The sequence below is a fragment of the Aplidium turbinatum genome, chromosome 9, assembly GCF_918807975.1.
Source record: "Aplidium turbinatum chromosome 9, kaAplTurb1.1, whole genome shotgun sequence".
Taxonomy (NCBI): domain Eukaryota; kingdom Metazoa; phylum Chordata; class Ascidiacea; order Aplousobranchia; family Polyclinidae; genus Aplidium; species Aplidium turbinatum.
The window spans coordinates 22462774-22486657 of record NC_137480.1 but is presented as its reverse complement, the minus strand read 5'-3'; the positions used below and the strand labels follow the sequence as shown (position 1 = coordinate 22486657).

Below are 23884 nucleotides of genomic sequence, written 5' to 3'. Positions count from 1 at the left end.
TGTTTTTTGAGAGAAAAGGAGCAATTTTGACTTAAATAATGAACTTGCTCTGTTGAAATCTTGCCAATCAAGTGATATATGGTTAAGGCTAAGACGTAAAGTGAACTTGAGCATGCCTAAGTAAAAGTGAAATACAGTGTGCGCAATTCTGGCCGCATTTTTTAAACACAAGGTTCGTCTGCTCTGGCTCAGCATGCTGAAACGAGAATAGTGAGGTCCCTGAATTATAGGCTTTTTTATATCAGCTTTTCCTTGTCTTAACCCAATGCAGGAGCTTGGTTTGGGTATGATAGAGCGTGTACAGTGCAGTATACTTATACATCGCACCTACAGGAGCCACACCTTTGGGCATTTAACCCATACCCAGGGCCTTGACTGGAACTACTGTTCTGGGCAAGAGCAGACCTGGGAGTCATAAGAATTAAGTGGTAACATAACGTTCTCCGAAACATCACACACTCAAAGTGATATTCTTCTTGCTATTTCAAACAGAATGCAAACACGAAATTCGTACGGATGGGTAATTTCTATCAAACATCTATAACGAAAAATAAATCAAAAAACAACAGAAGGCTTATAACTGCAATTTTAACAATATGCATTGCGTGAGAGTGGTTTATGTAAAAAATTAACTAATACATCGAAATGCTAAATTTGCCATTTTTCTTTAGAAATCTCAGACCTTGTGGATAAATTAGAAGTTTTGTTGGAAGTTAATATCACTTTTAATGCCAATGACAAGGTTTCCATTTCCACAACATCTTCGAGGCAACTGACTACAACACTACAACAGACTACCCCAACTCTTACTACACAGGTAAGGTTTTCTTTTTACGATTGCCTGTGCATTATGTACGCAATAGATGGAGTGAGTGGGATTGGATTATTATTTTTCATTAGTTTATAAACTTTAGTTAATAAAGCCTAGCCTATGCTGATATTAACCGCACACTGCATGATCATGTATCCACACCTTCAATGGCCCAACTAGTAGACTACTGTACAGCCTACAACGACTACCATCACTGTGCCTCTTTATAAAACATGCTGCAAAACTCCAGCTCGTTAATTTTAACATGTCAGATTCCTGGTCGGAGGAACTGAGCACTGCAACGAACATAAAAACCTCGCCTCGTTCTATTTGGATATCTCCTGCCTCTTTACTCCTACTTGGTTTCGAACTTCAGAACGGAGCTGGGTGATACTGTACTGCTACAAAAGGGATTCAACCGTTTAAATCCTTGCTTGACAAGTTGGGGCATGAGGACCTTTGTTGCATGCCCCAACAATTTTTGGTTTGCTACCAAAAATACCAATGAGACCTCTTTCACAAGCTCATCTCAAACATGATCTTTGAATTTTTGTTTATATCAACACAAACTTTACAAAACAAACTTGGATGATCCGTTTGGCCCCGAAATTAGGACAGAATGTTTCGATGTTTAATGGAATGAAAAAATCTATCATCGCAAATTCATAGAAATCGTTATCGTGAAATATATTATCAATATATTTATTGCTCAAGTAAAATTAGGTGTCAGAAATAATTTAACATCAGGCAGATGACTAAGCAGAACACGTTGAAATCTATATTGATATTTTGTGTTTGAGCAAAACGTAGGTGGTAGAGTAGGAGTATTGCGTTATTAAACTTTGGTCACTGGTTTTTTATTTTGTCATCAGTCTTTAAAGTCTCTTATTTTGTTATATGCTAATTTCTGGACATTTTGGGTAAGCAATATAGGAAACCAATTAATTTGCCTTTCTTTTCTTACCAAAAGCCCAACCGCGCGCTCTTGATAGATGTCGAATTGATAACCTTTCAACTGTTCTTATCATTGAACCACTTTGCCGAGTTAGTAAAATTTGAGATATTTTTTTTTATAGATTCCGGGCCTTACCGAGTATTGCAAGAATTTCTGCAAATGGAATCCACGGCGAAAAACGTTTTATCGCAAGTGCAGCCAGACTAAAAAGATATGTAAGTTTGAAAACTGCATCTTTAACCCTAACGAGCTATTTTTGTACGCGGAAAGTACGTTACGGGCTATCTTAGTTCCGTGCTAATTAATCGCTAATAACGGGAGCTATGAAAATCACAAAGCCAAAATATTTTACAAGATAATAACCATGTGCATTGTGCATATACTGTAGAAATTAAATTGTTACCCAACAAATTTATTGTAAATTGTTTGAGAAGAAAAAACGTCAAAAAGTCGTTTTTATTTTAATTTTCCAAAACTAGCTTCAAAATTGAAATGTTTGAATTATACTATAGAGTACTGCTAAACTAAACAAAAAAGTTACTTTTGCTCATAAAGGTAACCCATTTTAGGGCGTTTTTACATTTCAAAGCAATTGCACTAACATTAACATATTGGTTACAAGAGTAGGTGCTCACTGCATTTCTACAATTCCTCCTCTGTCTGCCTCAACCATACTTGCAATATTGTTTCTTGTTGTTTTTTGATTTATTGAGTTAGTGAGTTAGGATAAAAACCTGATTTTGTATGAACTTATAATGGCTTTAACAACGATAACTTAAATCCGTGGTACACTTTGGCATTCCTCTAGCTTGCTATTTCGATGATGAAATGAAACCCAACACAATGGTAAATAGTCTCCAGAAACCACGGCTCCCGGCACGCGGCAAAGGCGACAATCAGATATTAAACGTCTTGGTCATCAGGCGGGCCTCGTCACGTAGAACAGTGAAAGAACGCCAATTCAAAGTTGCTTAATTCAGCCAGCCAAGTTACAAAATCATCACAGTTATAATCAAGACGGCAATTGACCCTCCGGAACACATTATATAATATATATATCTAGCATAGCACGAAAATGTCTAGCCCCCTGAGACGAAATGCTTATTGTGAAGAGCAGGAAGTTAGAAAAATGACCAGTGTAGGTTTAGAAAATTCGCAAACAACAAAAACTAAAAGTCAAGAAATTTCACATTTCTTGTGTATTTCCTTCTGTGAAATATTTTACTGCGAGAGTGGGGCGTCCTTATAAAGCCCCGTGTCGCTACAGATAGGGTTAAACCTTTTTTTTTAATACATGACTTTTATTCTTGTTTGCAAAGCTGGATACAGGAATATGTAGTTTTTCAACTCAAAAATGCAATTTTGAGAGGCAGTAGCCTACCTTACTGAACAAATATAAAGTATATCAGTTTCAAATATTCTCCTTCGAGTTTCCTGATTTTTATGGATAGTAGGCTATACAGGCTGATAGAGTAGCCTATTGTGTCACAAGAGAGATACAATATAACTAAACTCATCTATAATCACCTGAAGAGACCTTCGCAAAAAGTATTACTATAGCAAAAAAGTCGTTAATAAAAGTTAGGCATCATCCTTAACGTCAGGAGGAAACCTATAGTAGCTTATAGTCTAGTCACCAGACGAACGCAAGTCACTTTAGTTATCAAATGCCTGGTGAACAGTTTCATTCTGTTGTTACTATAGCAAAATGTTCATGTTGCCGAAAATTTTGTATAGCCGATTTCTACTTGTGCATTAGAAATGAACCTTCGCAACAGATGCCGCTGTGGAATATAGGCTTATCACTACAGCAGAAGACACTAGCCTATAGCTTATTTCTTCAATTTTTCACTTCTGTTCTAAATAGTGCGTCGTAGGCATCATATAATATGATTGATTGGCCATTATTTACAACCTAAGTGGTAAAAGTAAACTCAATTTGGCTCATTTGTTTAGCCCCTTCATCAATAACAATGAAGTGCAAAGCGCAATAACAAAATGCATTAGTAGCCTACTTATATAATTTAACTTTTGCTTTATTTGGAAATGTTTGCCATTGACTGATTGCTGAATTTATAGTTGCTTGTGATGAAGAATCCATTTACATTGTGGTATTACAATACCAAAACTATCTTTTTTAGCCTTTACATTTATTTCAGAATTTTTTGCATGCACAACAAGATCAATAGGCCTAATTTAATTTTTTTTTTCACTTTTTGTTGCAGTTCGCTGTTTGTTCTGTCGCCTCTCATTCCAATGCAACTTCAGCCAGGCTGTAGTCTTCTAGTCTACGATATTTTGTAACTGCTGTTTCGAATTGATTTGTTACTTTACTTAAACTTTAGTAGGCCTAGTACAATTTATTGGTTTGTAACAAGCTTCTATTTAAAGTCCGGCCAATTTAATTATGGTGTGGGCCAAGGCTTCTTTACCTTCGTCCGACAGCATGGGTACAATTGTAAAAAAACCTTTACACGTGCCCAGGATAGGGGGCCAAGTTGTTTGTACACTCTTAACAGACAGCATATCTACAATTGTACCTTTGCTTATTTGTAGGCTATGAAACTAATGAAAGCAAAATACATAATTTTTATTTTTAAAAGAATAATTTTTATTACAGCAAAAGATAACAAAGCATCATATTTAAAATTATCATTATAATTTAGGGCCTTTTTTATTCATTTTAACAAATTACACACGTTGTAGCAAACCACACAGCTTGTCCTTGTTTTACGTCGTTTCCGTTTGTGATCTGGGAAGACGTAGCAACTGCCAACAATCATATATGAGATGTCTGAGTAGTGTATTGAAACGTTCCGGCCAGTAAAAACCATACAGAAAGTATATCTGCGCTGATTTTTATGAAACATATATAAAGGTACAATTGTGCCGCCTGTTGGCGTTCTAACATTATGCTGTCGGACAAAAGTTAAACATTTTGTTGTGTGACCAAACAATGTGGCCCAATAAAGTTCAACATATTAAACAATCTTCAATAGTACGGTAGCCTACACTAGAAAAAAAATCGCACATGGAAGCGCAAGTTTCCCATGCTATCATGTCTGAGTCTGACAATGTATCACAACTGTCCAAAATCTAATAAAAGACCAGCAACTGGGAAAATCAATCAGTAAAAAAAACTTTACTTGCTTGGCCGTACCACAATTTTTATTCTTGTGTTTATAAAACCATTGAAAGTTGGCCAACTCCATTTCACCAATCGGTGTGACTTTGGTAAAACTTTGAAGAACAATTGCTATGAAATTTTGTGTTATCTATCTAAAAGATGTAGTAAGTGAGCTTTATCACCAGCCGGACTTTAATTGCTGTAAATATATTTAGTGTAAATTTGTTAAAAAGATTTGTGTAGGCTACTGTATTTTGTGCTTGCTTGAGTGATAATCGAGTTTTAATTTTTTAATGTGGAAAAGGTGTTACTTTCACGAAGTCTTTAATTATTCTCGAATATGTCTGCATTTTTTTTTTCAAAACTGGTCTAACTACCGACACAGATAAATACTGTAAGTTATAACGTTTTTCATTTCAATGTAAAGCAGTTGAAAAAATTCAATCAGGCTTTATAGTGTACTCGGCACCCTCGTATCCACCGTTAGCATATGGTTCCGTTACTTATGGAAAGATCTCTTGACTTCCATAATTCTTTTTTCAAACATTGGAGTCTTTTGAAATTTATGAATTCAGCTTTTTGTTTGTTTGTTCGAAGGCTACCACATCTGTTTTATTTTTAATCAGCTGCAAACTGGATATTTGAAGTACATTCAGCTCATTCTAAATATTGTATATAAATGTGTTACCAGTTTATTTTGCACCCACTAACTCAGTTCATCTACAGCTGCAGTTTGTGGAACATGTAGGCTAAGTCATTTTCAACACTGAATATAAAGAAATAGGCTGTAGCCTACTCTATGAAACTTCACTTTGAAAAGTTGATGAGTTATCAGAGTAAAGTTTATTGCTTGAAAAGTAAAACTTTGATATCCACATGGGATCGTACTTAAAAGTTGCAGCATCGATTTATTTGCAACATTATACTCGTAATTTTCAAGTATATGAAGGCATTTGATTCGCACTCCTCTGTTTTAATGCAATTTAAACTAATTTGTTTTCCGTTTGTCTGTCTGTTTTCCACACTGTTGGTTTTCAATCTCTGCATATTTATTGATGCTTATTTAGTGAGCTAGTTGCTTTCAAGAAGTTGAAATTTGCATTGTTCAAAATATTTTCAGATGCCTGATGAGTGATGAGGGCTTGAGTTAAGCTGAAAACGCTCGCTTGTTCAAATTGTTTGTAAATATGTAAAATATATTGTTATAATGCTCAATTCTGTTGTATTGTTGTTTCTTGCCTGTCTTTGGTACAAAATAGCAAATTCTCTCCCAAAACTATAATATCAAAAACACATACACAAATTAGAATAGAGAAGTTAAGTAATAAAATAAAGATTCAGAAAGGGGGGCACCAAATTTAAGTGACACTCTTGCACCTGTTTCGTTTACAGATGCAGTTGAAGAGATATTTTAATAGGCTGAAATCTGAGACTGAACTTGTCATTGATGGATAACAGCTGAGAATTTTCAGATGTCATCATGCTTTTTGCATAGTCAGAATGCACTCTACAACAATTGCTTGAGGAACTGAACCAGGAAGGGAAACGAGATGGAATGAAGATGAAAAAGAAAAAGACAAAAATAGTGTGTAACGAGACAGAAAGGAAACAGCCAAGAACGGGTATTTTAATAAGTAGAAAAAATGCAGAGGAGATTGGTCAATACGAATATGTAGGGAAATTGATACACCAAGAAACGACATCGAAACTGAGATCATCCAAAGGAAAGCATCAGGCTGGAGAAGGTTTGATCAATATAGAACTTTTTTTTAAGAATAAAAACTTTTCAATTAGCTCAATACGAAAAAGCATGAACAGAGTATTATTGCCAACATTAACATGTATAGTAGAACAGAAAAACATTCACAAAACAAACAAGAAAAAAAGGTCACTCGCAAAACAACAAGCAAGAAAACTTGCAGCAGCCTAAAGGAACATGGAAAGAATAATATTAAACATAAATAGAAAAGACAAGATTAGAAATAAAGTTATCAGAAACAAAACACATATATGGACACTAAGATATGCAAAAAAACTAGTGAAAGACCGAAAAGTAGATGGCGAGGTGGCATTAAAATAAATATTGACATTTCCTGGATTAGAATAGCGAAAAACATAATGGTGCGGGAACATATGTGGGAAGCCATCTGTCAGCAGTGGCATGACTGACTGATGATGATGATGATAACATTAAAGAATCATATCAAAACCAACATCTAACCTTTTATTTTTCATAAAAATAGCGCAACAAAAATTTGTGTTGGGAGATTTGAACATTCCAAGTGCTTTAATTCGCTTCATGCATAGCTGCAAGGCATCTCAGGTTGTTTATGATTCGTAGCTTACACATTTTTTAAAAGTCATTGCCGTATTTCTGGACTTTAAGTTCAACACACATAATTGTGTACGCCCTGATGACGGATCATTATATAACTACAGTATAATCCTCTCACTACAAGAAGTGCTCAATGCTAAGTAGAAAGCCAAGCAGAGCTGCACCAAACATAGTTATTACTTTCTAAAACCTTTACAGCCTGTTTCACCTTAAAAGAGGGATTATCAGAAGGTCCTTATCTAATAATTTCAAATAAATTACCATAAATTAAATTCAAATAAAAATGAAAAATTTAAATAAAAAGTGAAAAATTTTAAATTCAAATAAATAAATAAAAATCTAACAGTTTCAAATAGATTTTATTTGAATATGAACCTTCTGATGATCCGCCTTTTCAAGTGAAACAGTCTTTAGAGGTTTTAGAAGTAATAACTATATTTGATTATAATCGTCTATATATTTTACAGTTTCTTTACGGCCTTCGCCGTCTCAATTGAAAAATAGAACAGCTTATGGTTGTAATATTTTAAACTAGTGTGTTTGTAAAACTAAATAAAGAAAAATTAATGCTGTGTCATTTTGGTTTTTTATTGTTTTTTTTCTGTTCAAATTTGGATTACGTAATATGCAAATTCACGCTTTGCTCCTGTTCTTAAGTTATCACAAAAAAGAGACAAATAACTTTATCTGCCAAGCAAATTCTATATTAGTAAGTTACTGTAGCCAACACAATAAGCTTACGTCACAATATCATACAATTCATAAACATAGAGGAATGTATAAGTACACCCAGTGTTGAATGATTCAACCTGGTTAGCGAGGAGCAGCTAAGACCAAGTGGTCATTTTACGACAAAGATATGACAAGGAAGTCAAACTTTGTATTCACCTCCAAATATGTCTAAATCCACTTGTTAAGACACCGGCGCATGCTTTAGATGCAAGTCAAGCGGATGTATTTTCGAATGATTTTTGAGCGCTATCAGCACAAATCACTTTGTCATGTTGCAAAGTGATTTGTGGAAGGAAAGAACTGGGATGTTCAAATTCTGCGAGCCAAATTGTCACTTTAGTTAAAATAGAGAGTTATTTGACAAGCTAACTGAAAGGAAAATTAGTCAAATTTATTTTTGGTTATCTTGATTCTTGGCTTTGTATTTAGACATTCAAACTCCAATTATAAAAATCGCTTTCATACAGCCAATAGGCCTACGCGTGACAAGGTCTTTGGCTTGTGCTCCAGTAATTTATAGGTGGGGGCAAACAAAAGACAAAAAGAGTGATAATTCGTTTTGTGCGTTTTCACATATTTCTAGCAACTTTGAATATTCTTTGCTTTCATACATAGGCTATAGATTGGTAAATAAGTTCTATTGTATTCCATTTAATCTAAAACAGTTGCATAAAATTCAAATCAAACTTTATAGTGTGTTCAGAACACACGAATTCCTTTATGTACCAGTCACTTTTTGTACCCACTAACTCAGTTCATTTACGACTGTAATTTGTAGAACATGTAATTTCATTTTCAACATTGATAAAAACGAAGTAGGGTAGCCTATGTTATGTTGAATGAAACTTCCCTTTGCAAAGTAGGTGAAAATCAAGTAAAGATTTTTACTTAAAAGACACAAACAATGAAGTCTTAGTTCATATGGGACTGAACTTCCAATTAGCAAATTCAGATTGAAAGTTTCCGAAAAGATCTGGGATTGCACAAGAATCCCAGACAGCCACTTTATCTGGTCTATTTATTTACCAGATAGGGTACGGATCTGACCAGATCTGGACCAGATAAAGTGGCTATCTGAGATTAAACGCACCGTTAGGCTATAGGTCTGAGTTATGTTTTACTTATCTTTTAATAAACCGTCAAACGGTCATGCCGAAACCTTATGTAATATTTTATCTTTCATAAGAATGGCGCAACAATAATTTGTAACAAAAACTTTGAACATTCCTTGCACATTAGTCTGCTTCATATACGCCATATCTCGTAGAGTCACAACTTGCCCGCAAAGCATCTTAGGTTGTTGATTAGTCAGAACAAAACTGATTTTAAAAGCCTTTGACGTGTTTCTGGGCTTAGGACATTACACACAACATTGCGAATTTGACTTGATTATTACATAACTATAATTCTCTTTGTACGCTCTGCAGAAGGCTTACGCTCTACAGTGGGCTCTCACAGGCTGAAAGTGATGATGGTAATGATGATATTCTCTTTATACAGTACATAGCTAATCTATGGCTTTCGGCTTTCTTCCGGTTTTTGTCGTCTTCTTGCAAAATAAAACAAATTTTCTCTTTTTCTTTGCCTTGGTAAGTAGACTTAGTTACTTTTCATATTGGTTGCAATGAAGGGCTGTATATAGAAGTTAAACAACAAAAAACTGATGTTACGTCGCTTTTTTTTAGTATTTTACTCTTTTTTTAAATTCGAGTTTGGATCGCACAATACACAAAATCGAACTGTGTTTCTGTCCCCAAGTCATCACTTGATTTTTATTTTTGAGTTTGGATGGTGAAGATTTGTATGAAGAAGAAAAGAAGACAAATAAGGCAAACTTCGTACGCATCTTCAAACATGTCTTGATGTCATTTTCTGAAGACAGCGGCGCGTACCCTCGATGGAAACCGAACAAACGTACTCAGAATGTCGTTTCAACGCTCTGAGCGCACCATAGGCCTACAGCCGACGCCTTGTTTTCATACAGCAAATTGATCAATGGGGAAACAAGAGAATGTACAAATTCTGTTGATCAAATTGTTTGCATTGGAATAGAGAGCTACATGATAATATTTTTGAAGGAAGACGGCTATTTAAATATTTCTTTGTTAACCCTTATAAGCTACCCGGTTTCGTATTTAGGCATTCAAACTTCAATAAAAAGAGTCACTTTATATAGGCAATATGCGTAACAAAATTTGTTTCTGTAAACGTCTTTGGAGCTGCTAGGTATATGAAACTGCCAGGATTAGGTTATTAGTGCAACTATTTTTTACATTCGGCAACCACTCGGCCACGTCGGCAGCCGTGGCCGAGTGGTTAGCGCGTTGGGCTCGCAGCCGAGAGCCTGCATGTTCGACTCCAGCCACCCGCAGTCCCGCACTTGCTGTTGTTTCTCTGGGCAAGAAACTTTACGATAATTGCCTCTACCTAGTGATCGATTTCGAGTAATGGGTAGTACCAAATTTAAGTCATAAGTAGAGTAGACAACCGGAAACAGACATTGCCGTCGGCTGCAGCGTGGGTCAGGTGTACGTCGGAAGGCGTACACCGATGCATAGCGCTCAAGTCCGCTTTCCCGCAATGCAGGATAAAGATAAACAAACAAACAAAACAAAAACATTCAAATTTAAAAGTGCAATGTTTGTTGAATCAGCTCCTTGATGCTGTCAAAATTCCTATCAGCATTGATATTTACGCTTCGACAAACACCAACTGATAATTGCAACCATTGTCTTAGAAATAACGAAGTTTATATTAGGCCTTATTGTGAATTGTGATCTTCCTCTTTGCCGGTGGCCTTTTTAACTTTTCAACAACATAACTCAAACTATCTGATCTCTACCTCTACTAGTGTCATTAGTAACTTATCATTTTTGACTGATAGCCTGGTGATAAGACGATCAAGTGGAACTTTTATTGATTGGTTTTCAGTAAACCTTGTGCTTGCAAAATTGCACCATAAAAGCATACTCGATTTTTGTAGTCAAAGTTCAAGTTTTGCATTTTATTTATGTTAAGTTAGGGCTTGTTGATTTCCATCGATGATTCGCACCATGGTTTACTGGTACTGCATACTTTAACAAAACAAAAATAAACTGAACTGAACTGAAGTTCAGCTCAATGCAAATAATTTTTTGCTAACAAATGTTAAATTATTGTAAAAAAGACTAACTGTGCTTGATGAAGCTTTTATAGCATTTTTTAGCAACGTTAAATGTCATTTGGATGGGCATTTTTCTTTGTTTAGGTTTTGTAAAATGCTGTCAATACAACACATTGAAGTATTTTTGAATAATTTAATTTGTACTTCTAGCAATATTTTTTTTATGTTTTATGCCCATTAGGCTACATAAGATTCTTAAGTGTGATAAAATCACAAGCACTGTCAATCGACAATCTATTACAAAGTAACGTGCCGATGTAAAGTATATTAAAATAGCTAATGAGATTATTGATCTTTTTAAAGTTTGTTCATTTAAGCAAGTTTAATGTGAGATTAACATTTCATGCAATGCCACTTCTCTTCCAAAATGTCAAATCTCGCCGTTTGCAAATAGTGCAGTGTATGGTTTGAAATTACTGTACATCCTACAAAAAAGTGATGACCATAAGCAAAAAAGTGTAACAAGAATAACAGTTGTTTATGATTCGTAGCTTACATTTCTTTTAAAAACCATTTCCGTATTTAGACTAAAGTACTATACACAATATTGTGTAGGCCATGAATGATCGATTATTTTATAATTATAATCCTCTTACTTCAAAAAGTGCTCAATGCCAAGTAGAAAGCCAAGCAGAGCTACATCAAATATAGTTATTACTTTCTAAAACCTTTACGGCCTGTTTCACCCTAAAAGGGGGATCATCAGAAGGTCCTAATTCAAATAGTCAGTGGCGGCTCGTCATAAGGGACTGCGAGACTGCATCCCCCCCAACATTTTTGTGCATATGTGAATTATATTACAAATAGATAGTTTTTCCATGTTTTTTTTAATTTATTTCGCTTGAAGAATTAAAAAAACTCTTAATATTAATTAAAAAAAAAAAATTGTGTTACAAAAATTAATTTGCAACTCTGGGTCTGCAAATTCTGCAGGTCCGGTGTTGCTTGTTCCTTTTTTTATGACGTAGGTTTTTCAGAAAAAAGTTTTCTAGCGTCACTGAACAAGCGATGTAGGGACTGCAAATAGAACAGACCCTGGTCAGGGATTCCAACTTTGGTTCTCGTAAATCTTTAGTGTAAGCGTGTGGAAGCTATCGGTGATTAGGTGAAGGGATCGTAAGTTACTTTACTTGATCTGTGTTTTGAGAAGTCACTGAGACAGACTAGTTTTGATCAGCGTTTTGATGTGAAGTAAAGCCAATTACTGTAATTATTGGTGCTCTTTCACAATTCGTCCTTTTGGGATGATGGCGTCATTATACGTCACACAGGTTGGAATGGACTGTTATAAAGGAGGAAGTACGGGGTAGAAATGCACTGAAAAACACCTAAAGGAAATTGTCTCCCATTTATTCATTTGTTGTTCAATTTCAACAAATTTGCTATCGTTGGAAAGCACAAGCATAGATCTAACCAACTAAGTTAATACCAAGTCCCAAAATAGTACTAGCTTTATCTGGTGACCACCTAAACTTGACCAAATTAAAGCCATTATCAAAAGTTTACTTTAAATGATAAAAACATTAAACGACAGCTAATTAAAAGAACATGTTACTGTGTTACTAACCCTAACTCAATGCATTTATAACTCAGTCCGGTACAGGTTTATAATTATTTATATTAGGTTAGCCTACTGGTTGATGCAGCCCCCCATGTTTTCAGACCACGAGCCGCAACTGCAAATAGTATCTAATAAATTGAAACAAATTGACAAAAATTAAATTCAAATAAAAATTAAAAATTTAAATAAATAAATAAAAATCTAATAATTTCAAATAGATTCTATTTGCATAAGAACCTTCTAATATGATCCCCTTGTAGGATGAAACAGGCTGTAGAGGTTTTAAGGTAAAGGTCAATTTTATTTTTGGTTATCTTAATTTTTGGTTTTGTATTTAGACATTCAAACTCCAATTATAAAAATCGCTTTCATACAGCCAATACGCGTGACAAGATTTTGGCTTGTGCATTTCCACAATTTTAAGCAGCTTTGGATTTACTTTGCTTCTAGATACAAGCTTTACATTGGTAATTAAGTTCTGTGATATTTCATTTTAATCTAAAGTATTTGCATAAAATTTAAATCAAACTATATTGCGTCGTCGTCGTCGTGTGAGCGTCTGGGGCCGAGGGTCTATCCTATTACCACCCCAGATTCACGAAGTTCCCAGACTACACTGGAAGGCTACTAGAGAGCAGCCAGTCTTTGGTTTCATCATCCATGATACGCAGACCTTCCACTCCGTTAGGTGGCTTGAAGATGGAGCAGCCATTGATGATGTGGTCTGCGGTCTGTTCCTTGGCACCACATTTACAGGAGGAGGAAGAGGCCATTCCCCATTGGTGCATGGTTGAGCGGAAAAGCCCGACGCCCGTGCGGAGACGGTTGAGATGCACCCATGCCTGTCTTGGTAGTGTTAGACCGATGGCGTGTTTGGCAAATGTTTATTGCGTGTTCGGAACAAACGTATTGCCAACTAGCTTATGCTATCGTTATCTGTCAAAAGTCTTTTCACTTTATATAATTCTGTTTTTTACAAAAAATATTGCAGGCTTTTGAAGTTTATAAAGTCAAACTTTGTTTGTTTGCAATCCGACATATGTTTTTAACCGGCTACAAAACTAGTTAAATGAAATACAGTAAATGCAGCTGATTTAAAATATTGTATATCTGTGTTACCAGTCACTCTTGTACCCACTAACTCAGTTTATTTACGGCTGTAATTTGTAGAACATGTAGTTCCATTTTCAACATTGATAAGAACAAAGTAGGGTATACTCTGTTGAATAAAACTTCCCTTTGTAAAGTGGGTGAAAATCAAAGTAAAGATTGATGCTTAAAGGCACAAACAATGCAGTCTTAGTCCATATGGGTTTGAGCTTCAAATTTGCAAATTTAGATTAAAGGCTTCCGAAAAGATATGAAATTGAAAAAAAATCCCAGATGGCCGCTTTATCTTGTCCAGATATTTCCCAGATCGGGTACGGATCTGACCAGATCTGAAACAGCTAAAGTGGCTTTCTGGGATTAAACGCACCGTCAGGCTATAGGTCTGAGTTATGTTTTACTTATCATTTTATACACCATCAAACGGTTATGCCGAAATCTTATGTAATATTTTTTCTTGCATAAGAATGGCGCAACAATAATTTGTAATGAAAAGTTTCAACATTCCTAGCACATTAGTCTTCTTCATATACGATATATCTCGTAGAGTCACAACTTGCCCGCAAAGCATTTTAGGTTGTTGATGAGTTCCGAACAAAACCAATTTTAGAAACTTTTGACGTGTTTCTGACCTTAAGACTTTACACCCAATATTGCGATTATGACTCGATTATTACATAACTATAATTCTCTTTATGCATTGCATAACTAAAATAATCTACGGTTTTCTTTCGTTTTTGTTGTTGTCTTTTTGCAAAATAAAACAAATTTTCTTTTTATCTTTGCCTTGGTAATCTTTTATCTTTGCCTTGTAGACTTAGTTACTTTTCATATTGGCTGTAATGAAGATCTGTAGGCTATATAGAACTAAAAAAGCGAAAAACTGATGTTAGGTCGTTGTTTTAGTATTTTTACTTTTTTTTTAATTCGAGTTTAAACTCACATTGTGTCTGTCCGCAAGTCATCATTAATATTTTATTTTTGGATTGGATGATGAAGATTTGTATAAAAAGGAAAAAAGACAATGAAGCAAACTTCGTACGCATCTTCAAACATGTCTTGATGTCATTTTCTGAAGACAGCGGCGCGTACCCTCGATGGAAACCGAACAAACGTCCTCAGAATGTCGTTTCAATGCTCTGAGCGCGCCATAGGCCTACAGCCGACGCCTTGTTTTTATAGAGCAAATTGATCAATGGAGAAAACAAGAGAATGCACATTGCACAAGTTCTGTTGGTCAAATTGTTACATTAGAGAGCTACATGATAATTATATTTTGAAAGGAAGACAGCTACTTAAACAATTTTTTGTTAACCCTCATATAGGCTACCAGGTTTAGTGTTTAGGCATCCAAACTTCGATAATAAGGGTCACTCTATATAGGCAATTAAGCGATATACAGTACGTAACAACGTTTGTGTCTGTAAACGTTTTTAGAGCTACTAGGTATGTGAAACAGCCAGAATTAGGTTATTAGAGTAACTATTTTTTACATTGACATTTAAAAGTGCAATATTCGTTGAATCAGCTACTTGATGCTGTCAAAATTCCCATTAACATTGATGTTTAAGAAACACCAACTGATAATTGCAAGCATAGTCTTTGAAATAACGAAGTTTATATTAGTTGTACATTGTGATCTTCCTCTTTGCCAGTGTCCTTTTTAACTTTTTAAACAACAACATAACTCAAACTATGTGATCTCTACCTCTACTAGTGTCATTAGTAGATAGTAGCCTATCATTTTTGACTGATAGCCTGGTGATAAAGACGATCAAGTGGAACTTTTATTGATTGGTTTTCAGTAAACCTTGTGCTTGCAAAATTGCACCATAAAAGCATACTCGATTTTTGTAGTCAAAGTTTAAGTTTTAAAAGCACTGGCAAGTTCAAGTTTTGCATTTTTAATTTTGTCTAAATTAGGGCTTGTTGATTTCTATCGATGATTTGCAGCATAGTTTACTGGTACTGCATACTTCAGCTCAATGTAAATACTTTTTCGCCAACAAATGTTAAATCATTGTAAAAAAGACTAACATGTGCTTGACAATGCTTTTATAGTATTTCTAGCAAGGTTCGATCTCATTTGGATGGGCATTTTTCTTTGTTTATGTTTTGTACGGTGGCGTAAATACAATACATCGAAAAATGTTTCAATAATTTAAATTTTACTTCTAGCAATAATTTTTTTTATGTTTTGTAACCATTATATCAGATTCTTAAGAGTGATAAAATCAAGCAGTGCCAATTGAAAATCTATTACAAAGTAACGCGTCGATGTAAAGTAGCCTACAGTATATTGAAATAGCTAATGGTCTTATAAATCTTTTTAAAACTGGTGCGTTTAAGTAAGTTTTATGTGAGTTTTAAAAGTGAGTTTAAGGTGAGATTAACATTTCATAAAATGTCACTTTTCTTCCACAATGTCAAATCTAGCCATTTGCACATGACTAGAGAACTGTGTTTTACAAGCTAGCAAACCACCGCTACTACCACAACAAACCTGCCGAATTAGCCTGAAAAAAAAAAGCTTTTAATCTTCACTAGTTATAAATAATTCTATAAAAAGCTTGGTTGCATAATAATATTGCATAATAATCTTTTTAATATTGATATTGCATAATAATCTTTTTGCTTCCTCATTGGTTGAAAGGTAGAAAATACGCTTCAAAAATTAAAATCAGCAATCCAACTTATGCGTAAAAATGATCAGAAACCAAAAACAATATTACAAAACAAATATTTGTAGTTTACAAGTGTTTTTAGCAAAAGTTAGTGAAGTCAGAGTTTTCACACATTTTTGTTATAATTATGTGACGAATATGCAAAATCAAATTAGGTTGTTTTTTGATTTTCCTAAATGCAAATAATGTTGGCACTTTCTGAGATAATCAAATCTTTTTATCTTTTGCCGACTTTCAAAACATTTCCTATCAGATTTTTTCAAATTAATTTTTTTTATCATAATCAAATTAGATTTCGAACGTTTACTGTGTATTTTGTTTCTGATTGGAACAGGTGCAGATTCAACAAAACAATGTGATATATAGGTTTACATCAATCCGACCTTGCAAATAAAGTAACTTTATGTATTTTAAAGAGCGATTGTTTCAGTCTCTCCTTCTAGACCGGCCACTGGATTGAAGTTGATCACTTTGGTTCTGGAATGTTAAGTTGGGGTTTAGAAAAGAGCGAAAGCGGCGAGTGCAAAAAGAGCACAAACCAACCTAGTAGCCTAAATCAAATTATGTTGTTGATACAAACTACGCTATCGCATATTGGGTCTGATCACCATGAAAAGAACCAAAGAATGGCTAGTCGACTGGTGTCCTAATATGCAGAAAGCTCAATCTACCTTGCGTTTGATCACCATGTGATATAGATATTTTTTATATTAATATTTATATGCGTATTGCTCAACTTACCCCAACAAAAAAATCATGCAAAAAAAAAAACCTAAAAATTTGGCCAATCAACTAACAGTAGGCTATTCCAGATTAATGAAAGAGCTTTAAGGTATAGACAAATTCTTTTTGGCAGCATCAGTATGGATCAAAGTTTTCAATTAACAATTTTGCATTCATAACTTGGTTGATTTCTGGTTTTGTTATTTTCTTTTCTAACTAATTTCAGGACATGGTGTTTGATTCTTTTCTGAAGACGTAGGGACGAGCGGCCTAAGTAGGCTACCGTATCAGTTATCACATTGTGGTAGAGACGTATATTGGTTAATAGTTTTCGTGACCTTGGTGCTAACAGTAATGTAAAGGCATAAGGCGTTGTTCTGTCGTAAGACGCAGTGCATGGGTAATTACGCAACACTTTGCGCGTAGCATACTTGCTGTTGGATGCCGTGGGATTGCTACATGAGAGGTGACTGAAGTTTTGAATCCATTTGTGATCAACACACCAGTTCAGTGGCCGAGTGGTTATAGCCTTTGGCTCCAGTGCTGTAGGCTTGAGATCGATTTCAAGCAGGAGCGTATGGAAAACGCGATTGTGTTCTTTCTTGCGTAATGCAGTGGAGGATACGTTGGGTATAGCAATATGATGACATCTTAAATATGCTAAAAGTTTAAAATGACCCCTGTAGCAAAAAGACCTTATCTGTTGTAAAGCAGCAATAAATAAACTAACACTATTTTCATTTTGAGACCCCATCTCAAAACATGTTGCCAAATGTGGGATTCACTATCCGGAGACCAAACTTGGTGCGGATTTACATGGTTAGCACGTTAGGTTAGCATTAAGGCAGTTGTTATTTTTTCATTGCTACAGTTATTATATTCAATTTTATAATAAAACTTCGTCACTTCGAATACTACAGGTAGTCGGAAACAGCAAAGATATTAACTTTATTGACTCAGCTACGCCGATTATGTTAGTATACCACTAAATATCTTGTCGAAACACGACAGCGTGCTTTGGAGCGCGGTCGAACTGACGCTCTTTCGAGCGACTAATGAGCCTTCTCACTACACCTTTTATCAGTGAAATGTAATATGATAAAGTGTACTTTGCATTTTGTACAAAAGAAAAACAAACCTTCAAAAGTTTGTTAGAATTAAATGTGCTTGGCTGTGTCTTATCAAAAAAAAACAAAAAAAAACATTTGATAATTTCTTTTAATTAATGTGGAAGTTTTACAAGTTTGCAACACACTTTAATTCGGTACTGTATTGATTTTCAATCTACTTTGGAGCATTTTTTTACTTATCTTTGTAACAAACAGTCCTGGTGCTTTTTCAAATTAAACGCTTTTGACTATATTATGCAACAAGGAGACCTTTGTTTGCATATCAATAAAGATCAACCTTTGATCCGTCAAAATTTGCTGCAGGCTGTACACTTCCAAGAATATAACTTGCTGTAACACTTTGCGGAATCAGACAAGAAAATGTAATTTCAAACTTGCCCAGCATACTGAGAATCGGTGTATCACTTGTAATTGATATATCAAAGTGTTTAAAAAGCTATTTTATTCTTGAAAATTAACCCAATTGATTCAGGAGATAATTTATTTAATTGTTGGTAAAATTGTTCAAAAATATAAATTAACTCATTTATTTTTTCAGGCGTTATATTTAGTGCTTTTAGCTGACAGTCAAAATGAAACTTCTGTTGTTGATTTTCTGCTTACTGCTCCTTTGCACTACCAATGTCAACGGAATCCTTGTGAATGGTAAGTTACAGTTTCATTTGAAATAAAACCATGCAATTTCAAAATGTGATTGTATAGTGTGCAAACGATTAAAACTTATTAAAGTAAAACTATTAGGCACTAAACCACCTTTATTAAACTACCAGTAGATTTAATTGATTAATTATTTGTGTCTTCACTTGCTTGTGCTTTTCGAAATACTGAAGAAGACACCTTTACGGTGGCGAAAGCTTTATAATAAATTATACAAGTTTCCAAACTTTACTGGTTTTATTACGTATTTAATGATGACATGTGTTGTTTAACAAAAGAATTGTAGAAAAGTCATATTCTCTTGCAGCAAAAATCATGGCAGCGTTCAGAGCTGTTGTAGAAAAACACGAATCCTTGAAAAGGTCGAAGCTGTTAAGTATCACCCAAGAATCAACAATCACGAAAGCAACATCAACAACAAGAACCACAACAACTTTAGCAACCACTGTACCGCCAAAACAAAAGGTAAGAAAAACAGCCAACACACCAAGTGATTACAGTATTGTAGTCGGTTAACACTTTTATTAGTAATAGATGTTATTAAATAGTCGTTTTTGATTTTATCGGTTTACAGGTGGCCTTGGTGAAGCTATTTAATTAAGTTTAATTTTATAACTTGGTGATTAGCCTACACATTATGAACAAGAACAAAATAAACAAATCATATTTTTATAAAATATATAAAAAATCATAAAACAATGTAAGAATGTGACCAAACTTCTGTGTTTAAATAACATTTTCACTGTTGAAAATTAATAGACGTTTTAGTGGACCTTGTTAGAGAATTCTCAATCAACAGTATTGATTATTTTGCATTGATTTCACGACTGCAGACTTAGAATCAATGTAAAAAGAAAAAAAAATGCTAGCTGACTTGTTAGTAAAAAAGTATACTTTGTGTAATTGTATACTTTGTATTCAAGCTAGCGAATCGTAGGCAACTGCCTGGTCTTTCAAAGTCTATTGCAATGCCACAATAACTGAAAAAAATTACAAATTTTTTAACAATGATACACTGTATAAAATTTTGCATGTTTTTGAATTGCCTAACTTAGGTGCAAGAAGTAAACATTAATACCTGACAAGTTCAGCAGGATACATGGCAATTAGCAATAAAAATCACACCAAGAATAATTTTGTTGAAATTTGAATATACGTAGGTGTCACGTTGGGGTTTTCTATTTACAGAGACCGCATATCTTACATTGCCAAAAATTCTGCCTCAGAAACCGACATACAAGAAAGTACGTCATCGAGAAATGTGCAAGGGCACGAGGAAAATGTAAGTAAAGCAAAAACAAATTGAATGTTACTTCTAATATAAGTTGTAAACACTCTTCAATTTACAAAACATCATAGGCCTATTATAGGCTTCTCTAATTCCTTGTCATTTCCGGCACTCTTCTGATAACATTTTTAATGGCACTCCATAGAAAAAATTATATTGTAACAAATTATTTTAAAGAAGGTTCTCAATAACACAGTTTTGATCATTCGTTTCACTACAACCACTAATTCTACCAACTACCACATTTTGCTACTGCCACTAATTCTACTAAATGCCACTATTCATTACTACCAATCTTTCCACTAATTGCCACTATTTACTAATTAGGCTACCACTTCTATTTTCATTTCACCAATTTCTCAGTTATAGACTGATTTCATTTGTAGAAAATCATAATCAACTCCAGCTGCAAATGCAAGCGCAACAGAGTTCATAATTGCCACAAATTAATTTTTGCAATGCTGAGTCTTTAGCAAAAGTGAGATCCGGTGTCATTGTTACACGGGCTGTCGTATGACTTGAAACCTATATGTTCTGTTGGCATGACTTACATTATTGTATTAGCTGATAAACTCATTCACGTAACGTAGGCTACGTGTAGTAAACTTAACATATGATTATCTTACAATTAAAAACAAGCTGTAAAGATTGCTTACAGAAAATACTAAATGACAAGACTAAACAAGGACTCTACCGCAAGTAACCGATTGCATTGTAGCACTGTCCACTAGAAAATGAACCAATGCGGAAGTAATGTCAAATAATAATAAAAATGTTATGGTTTTATGTTTTGTCGTTCTGCAACTGCTAAGGTCTTTCAAAGACAGGGCCCATTTTTAATTTTGTATCAGATTTACTATGTCATCACATTATTATCCGATTTATTCTCACTGAGACATGCAAAAACAACAGCATCGTTGTTAAAGTTTTCGGTTTAACTAGACCTGGAATCAATCTAAGATCTACCAGCACTAGAGCCGAAGGCGAAACCACTCGGCATCTGAGCTGGTACACACAAGTCAAGTAAGGTAATCCACAAACCAGCACTGTGCTGTCGGCAAGAAAGTTGGTGGTGCTTGTGACACGCGCGCTGCACCACAACTTTCAAATGAAACAACGCTCCTCCTGCAGACCACTGCCCAGCTAGCAAAACTGCTCCTTTTCACATTGTTTCAACGATTGAAGACGTTGAATTAATGTTAAAATAACCATGAATGTTGTAACAAATAAGCATAAAACCCTAGCAAATGATAACAAAATAACCACCATTTGTTAGTTTAGTCTTCGATTTGTTTCAGTAAAACTCTATTTTTGTATATTAATTTACAGATCATTGTCTTTACTGTCGTCGCAACTTGAAATGCGGAAACTTTGGGTCAAATGTTTTGATTTGAATAATTTCAACCGTGGTTGGACTTTTGGATAGTTTTGCAATCAACGTCTGAGCTAGCAAAGTCCAATGGAAATCACTTCTCAACTGTTGCGATTTAGAATGTTATCAATTAGAATTGTTACTTGTTCTTGGAGCTTTTGACGCAGTAAATAAATGAGAAAACAAACATATACAACTTGAGATGCAAATGTCAAAATCTTTTTATAAAAATTTGGTTGGGGTTTATTGCAATTGTACATTTTCTGTCCATTTCAACCAATACAATGTCAATAAAACCTTTACTGGGATTTTGCTATTTTATTGCAAATGTGAGTTTGTTGTATTTGACGAATTTTAAAACCACAGATGTGTCAACAATGTTAAAACACAGAGATTTAGGAAGAAAATGATTGGAACGCTTGGTTAATCTAATCAAAAACTAATGAGCCCAAATATAGATACTAAAGTCATATTCAGCGAACGTTCTGAAGACTATACCGCCTGTCCCTCATTCTGTTACAGACTATACCGTCTGTATCTTTATTGTTATAAATTACACTACTGCTGTAATTGGCTGTTTACAGCACTGAAGATGAAGACATTGTAGTTTTCTAAACGTTTGCTAAACTAAGATTTACTTCTCAACTGAACTATTGAGGTCGATGTAAAATACGAACTTTAAACTTTACATGCACTAATTGTTTTTGAATTTAAGTAGGCTTGATTGGTTGAGTGAAGTAAAATAGTGGTGCAAACATCGTGGAGCTAAACTGCTCTGTTCATGTGTCAAAACCTAAACTGTTCAAGAAATCCTTAATTTTACACGTGAAGAAATTGAATATGTTTCGTACGATAATCATTCCAGCCATTGAAGTATGAGCACCATTTCAGGCCCGGTCCCCATTTTTAAATTGCACCTAAAAAGTTTTGCAATTTCGTTTCTGAAACCATGGGACTCTAAGGAGTGATATCATAAGGTTTGGAAAGAATGATTTAGACGTCAAATATTTAAAAAATATATTTCCAAAATGGAGATAATTGCATTACCAAAGAGCGGAAAAATATGATGAAGATCGTGAAAAGTGACCTTTCATTGCATTCAACCTTTCACACAAGGAAAAAACATAATGATGAATGTCACAGATTTGCTAGTTTCCTTGGTTTGATATGTTTATAGCAAGTAATATCCGACAATACAAAACTCCATGATTTTATGTACAGCTCTTAAACTTTTACAGTGTAATAGCAATAATAATAATCAATGTGTGTTTGCTTATTTATATAGCGCTGTATCCATCGCAGATATGCGTTGCTCTCCAGCGCTTTACAAAGCAGACAGTGTCAGTGCAGCCGTGTAGATTGATTGATTGAATCTTTATCCTCGGACTGGGAAAGCTTCTTGCAGAGCTTAATCCTGGCAGTTTCGCATACTTGTAGAGGCTTTGAATCAACGACGCAGGCCGGTCACCGAGATTGGCAGAGTGAAGTTTCCGATTCTTAAAGTCTTGTTGCCGGGGAATTATTCCATCCATTGTGACGCTGAATGGAGAGGTGTCCTTAACGTGCGTTGCTCAAGCGCACGTCCTGAGATTCGAGTAGAGTGCAGGCGAGTACATTATTTTCTTGAATCTATTTCGGTTTTTATTTGTATCAGTCAAATAGTCAAAACAAATATGTTAAACAGGTGAAAAATAATCTACCCTCTAAGGCGCCAAGTTACCTGGCCAGGAATGAGGGGGCGTTATTGCGGCTTTGTGTGACGTAGGTCGTTGAATATCAAGTAACTGTCTTGTTTTTTTGAATAGTCAAAAAACGCTGAACAATTAAAAAAAGAGTGTAGACGTAGTGTTCTCCGATCGGGAGGTATCTGAAGGTGGATAACACAGCCAGCTTAGAGCTAGACCTATTCAATATATTTCGACCGTCAAGTTTGTGAACTTACATACCATAAAAGTTAGTTTTTTATAAGTAAATTTCGATTATACAAAACTGTCACAAATTTTAACATGTAAAACTTTTTCAAATGTGTTCAGAGCTACCAAAATGGACGTTGGTCCACATTGAGTTACGTAATGGGAGACTGAAAAAGGAAACTAAAAAGTGGTTGTCTTTTAAGAGACAGGCAAATAGGACGAGTATCGGCGTCGGAAATAAAACGAGGGTACCTCGAGATATCTAAATCTATTAAGATTTTCTTTTTCTTTTCAGGTATACCTGTTTGAGACGTAATGTGAAAGAG

General features: G+C 34.8%; 1 protein-coding gene across 1 annotated transcript; it reads left to right on the top strand.

The window, feature by feature from the left end:
- Window positions 1-265: 265 nt before the first annotated feature.
- LOC145776809 (uncharacterized) lies at window positions 266-21904 on the top strand. The gene is made up of 6 exons (XM_082588030.1): window positions 266-284; window positions 672-817; window positions 18867-18973; window positions 19293-19450; window positions 20174-20267; window positions 21603-21904. The coding sequence occupies exons 1-6, from the start codon at window positions 266-268 to the stop codon at window positions 21697-21699; spliced, it is 621 nt and encodes a 206-aa protein (XP_082444156.1). The 3' UTR covers window positions 21700-21904.
- The last annotated feature ends 1980 nt before the right edge of the window (window positions 21905-23884 follow it).

What these genes read in the sequence shown, in the direction of transcription:
- LOC145776809 (XM_082588030.1), top strand. An exon ending in CAACGGAATCCTTGTGAATG is followed by an intron (nt 18,974 to 19,292) that starts GTAAGTTACAGT and finishes ATTCTCTTGCAG; the next exon opens with CAAAAATCATGGCAGCGTTC. An exon ending in TGCAAGGGCACGAGGAAAAT is followed by an intron (nt 20,268 to 21,602) that starts GTAAGTAAAGCA and finishes ATTAATTTACAG; the next exon opens with ATCATTGTCTTTACTGTCGT.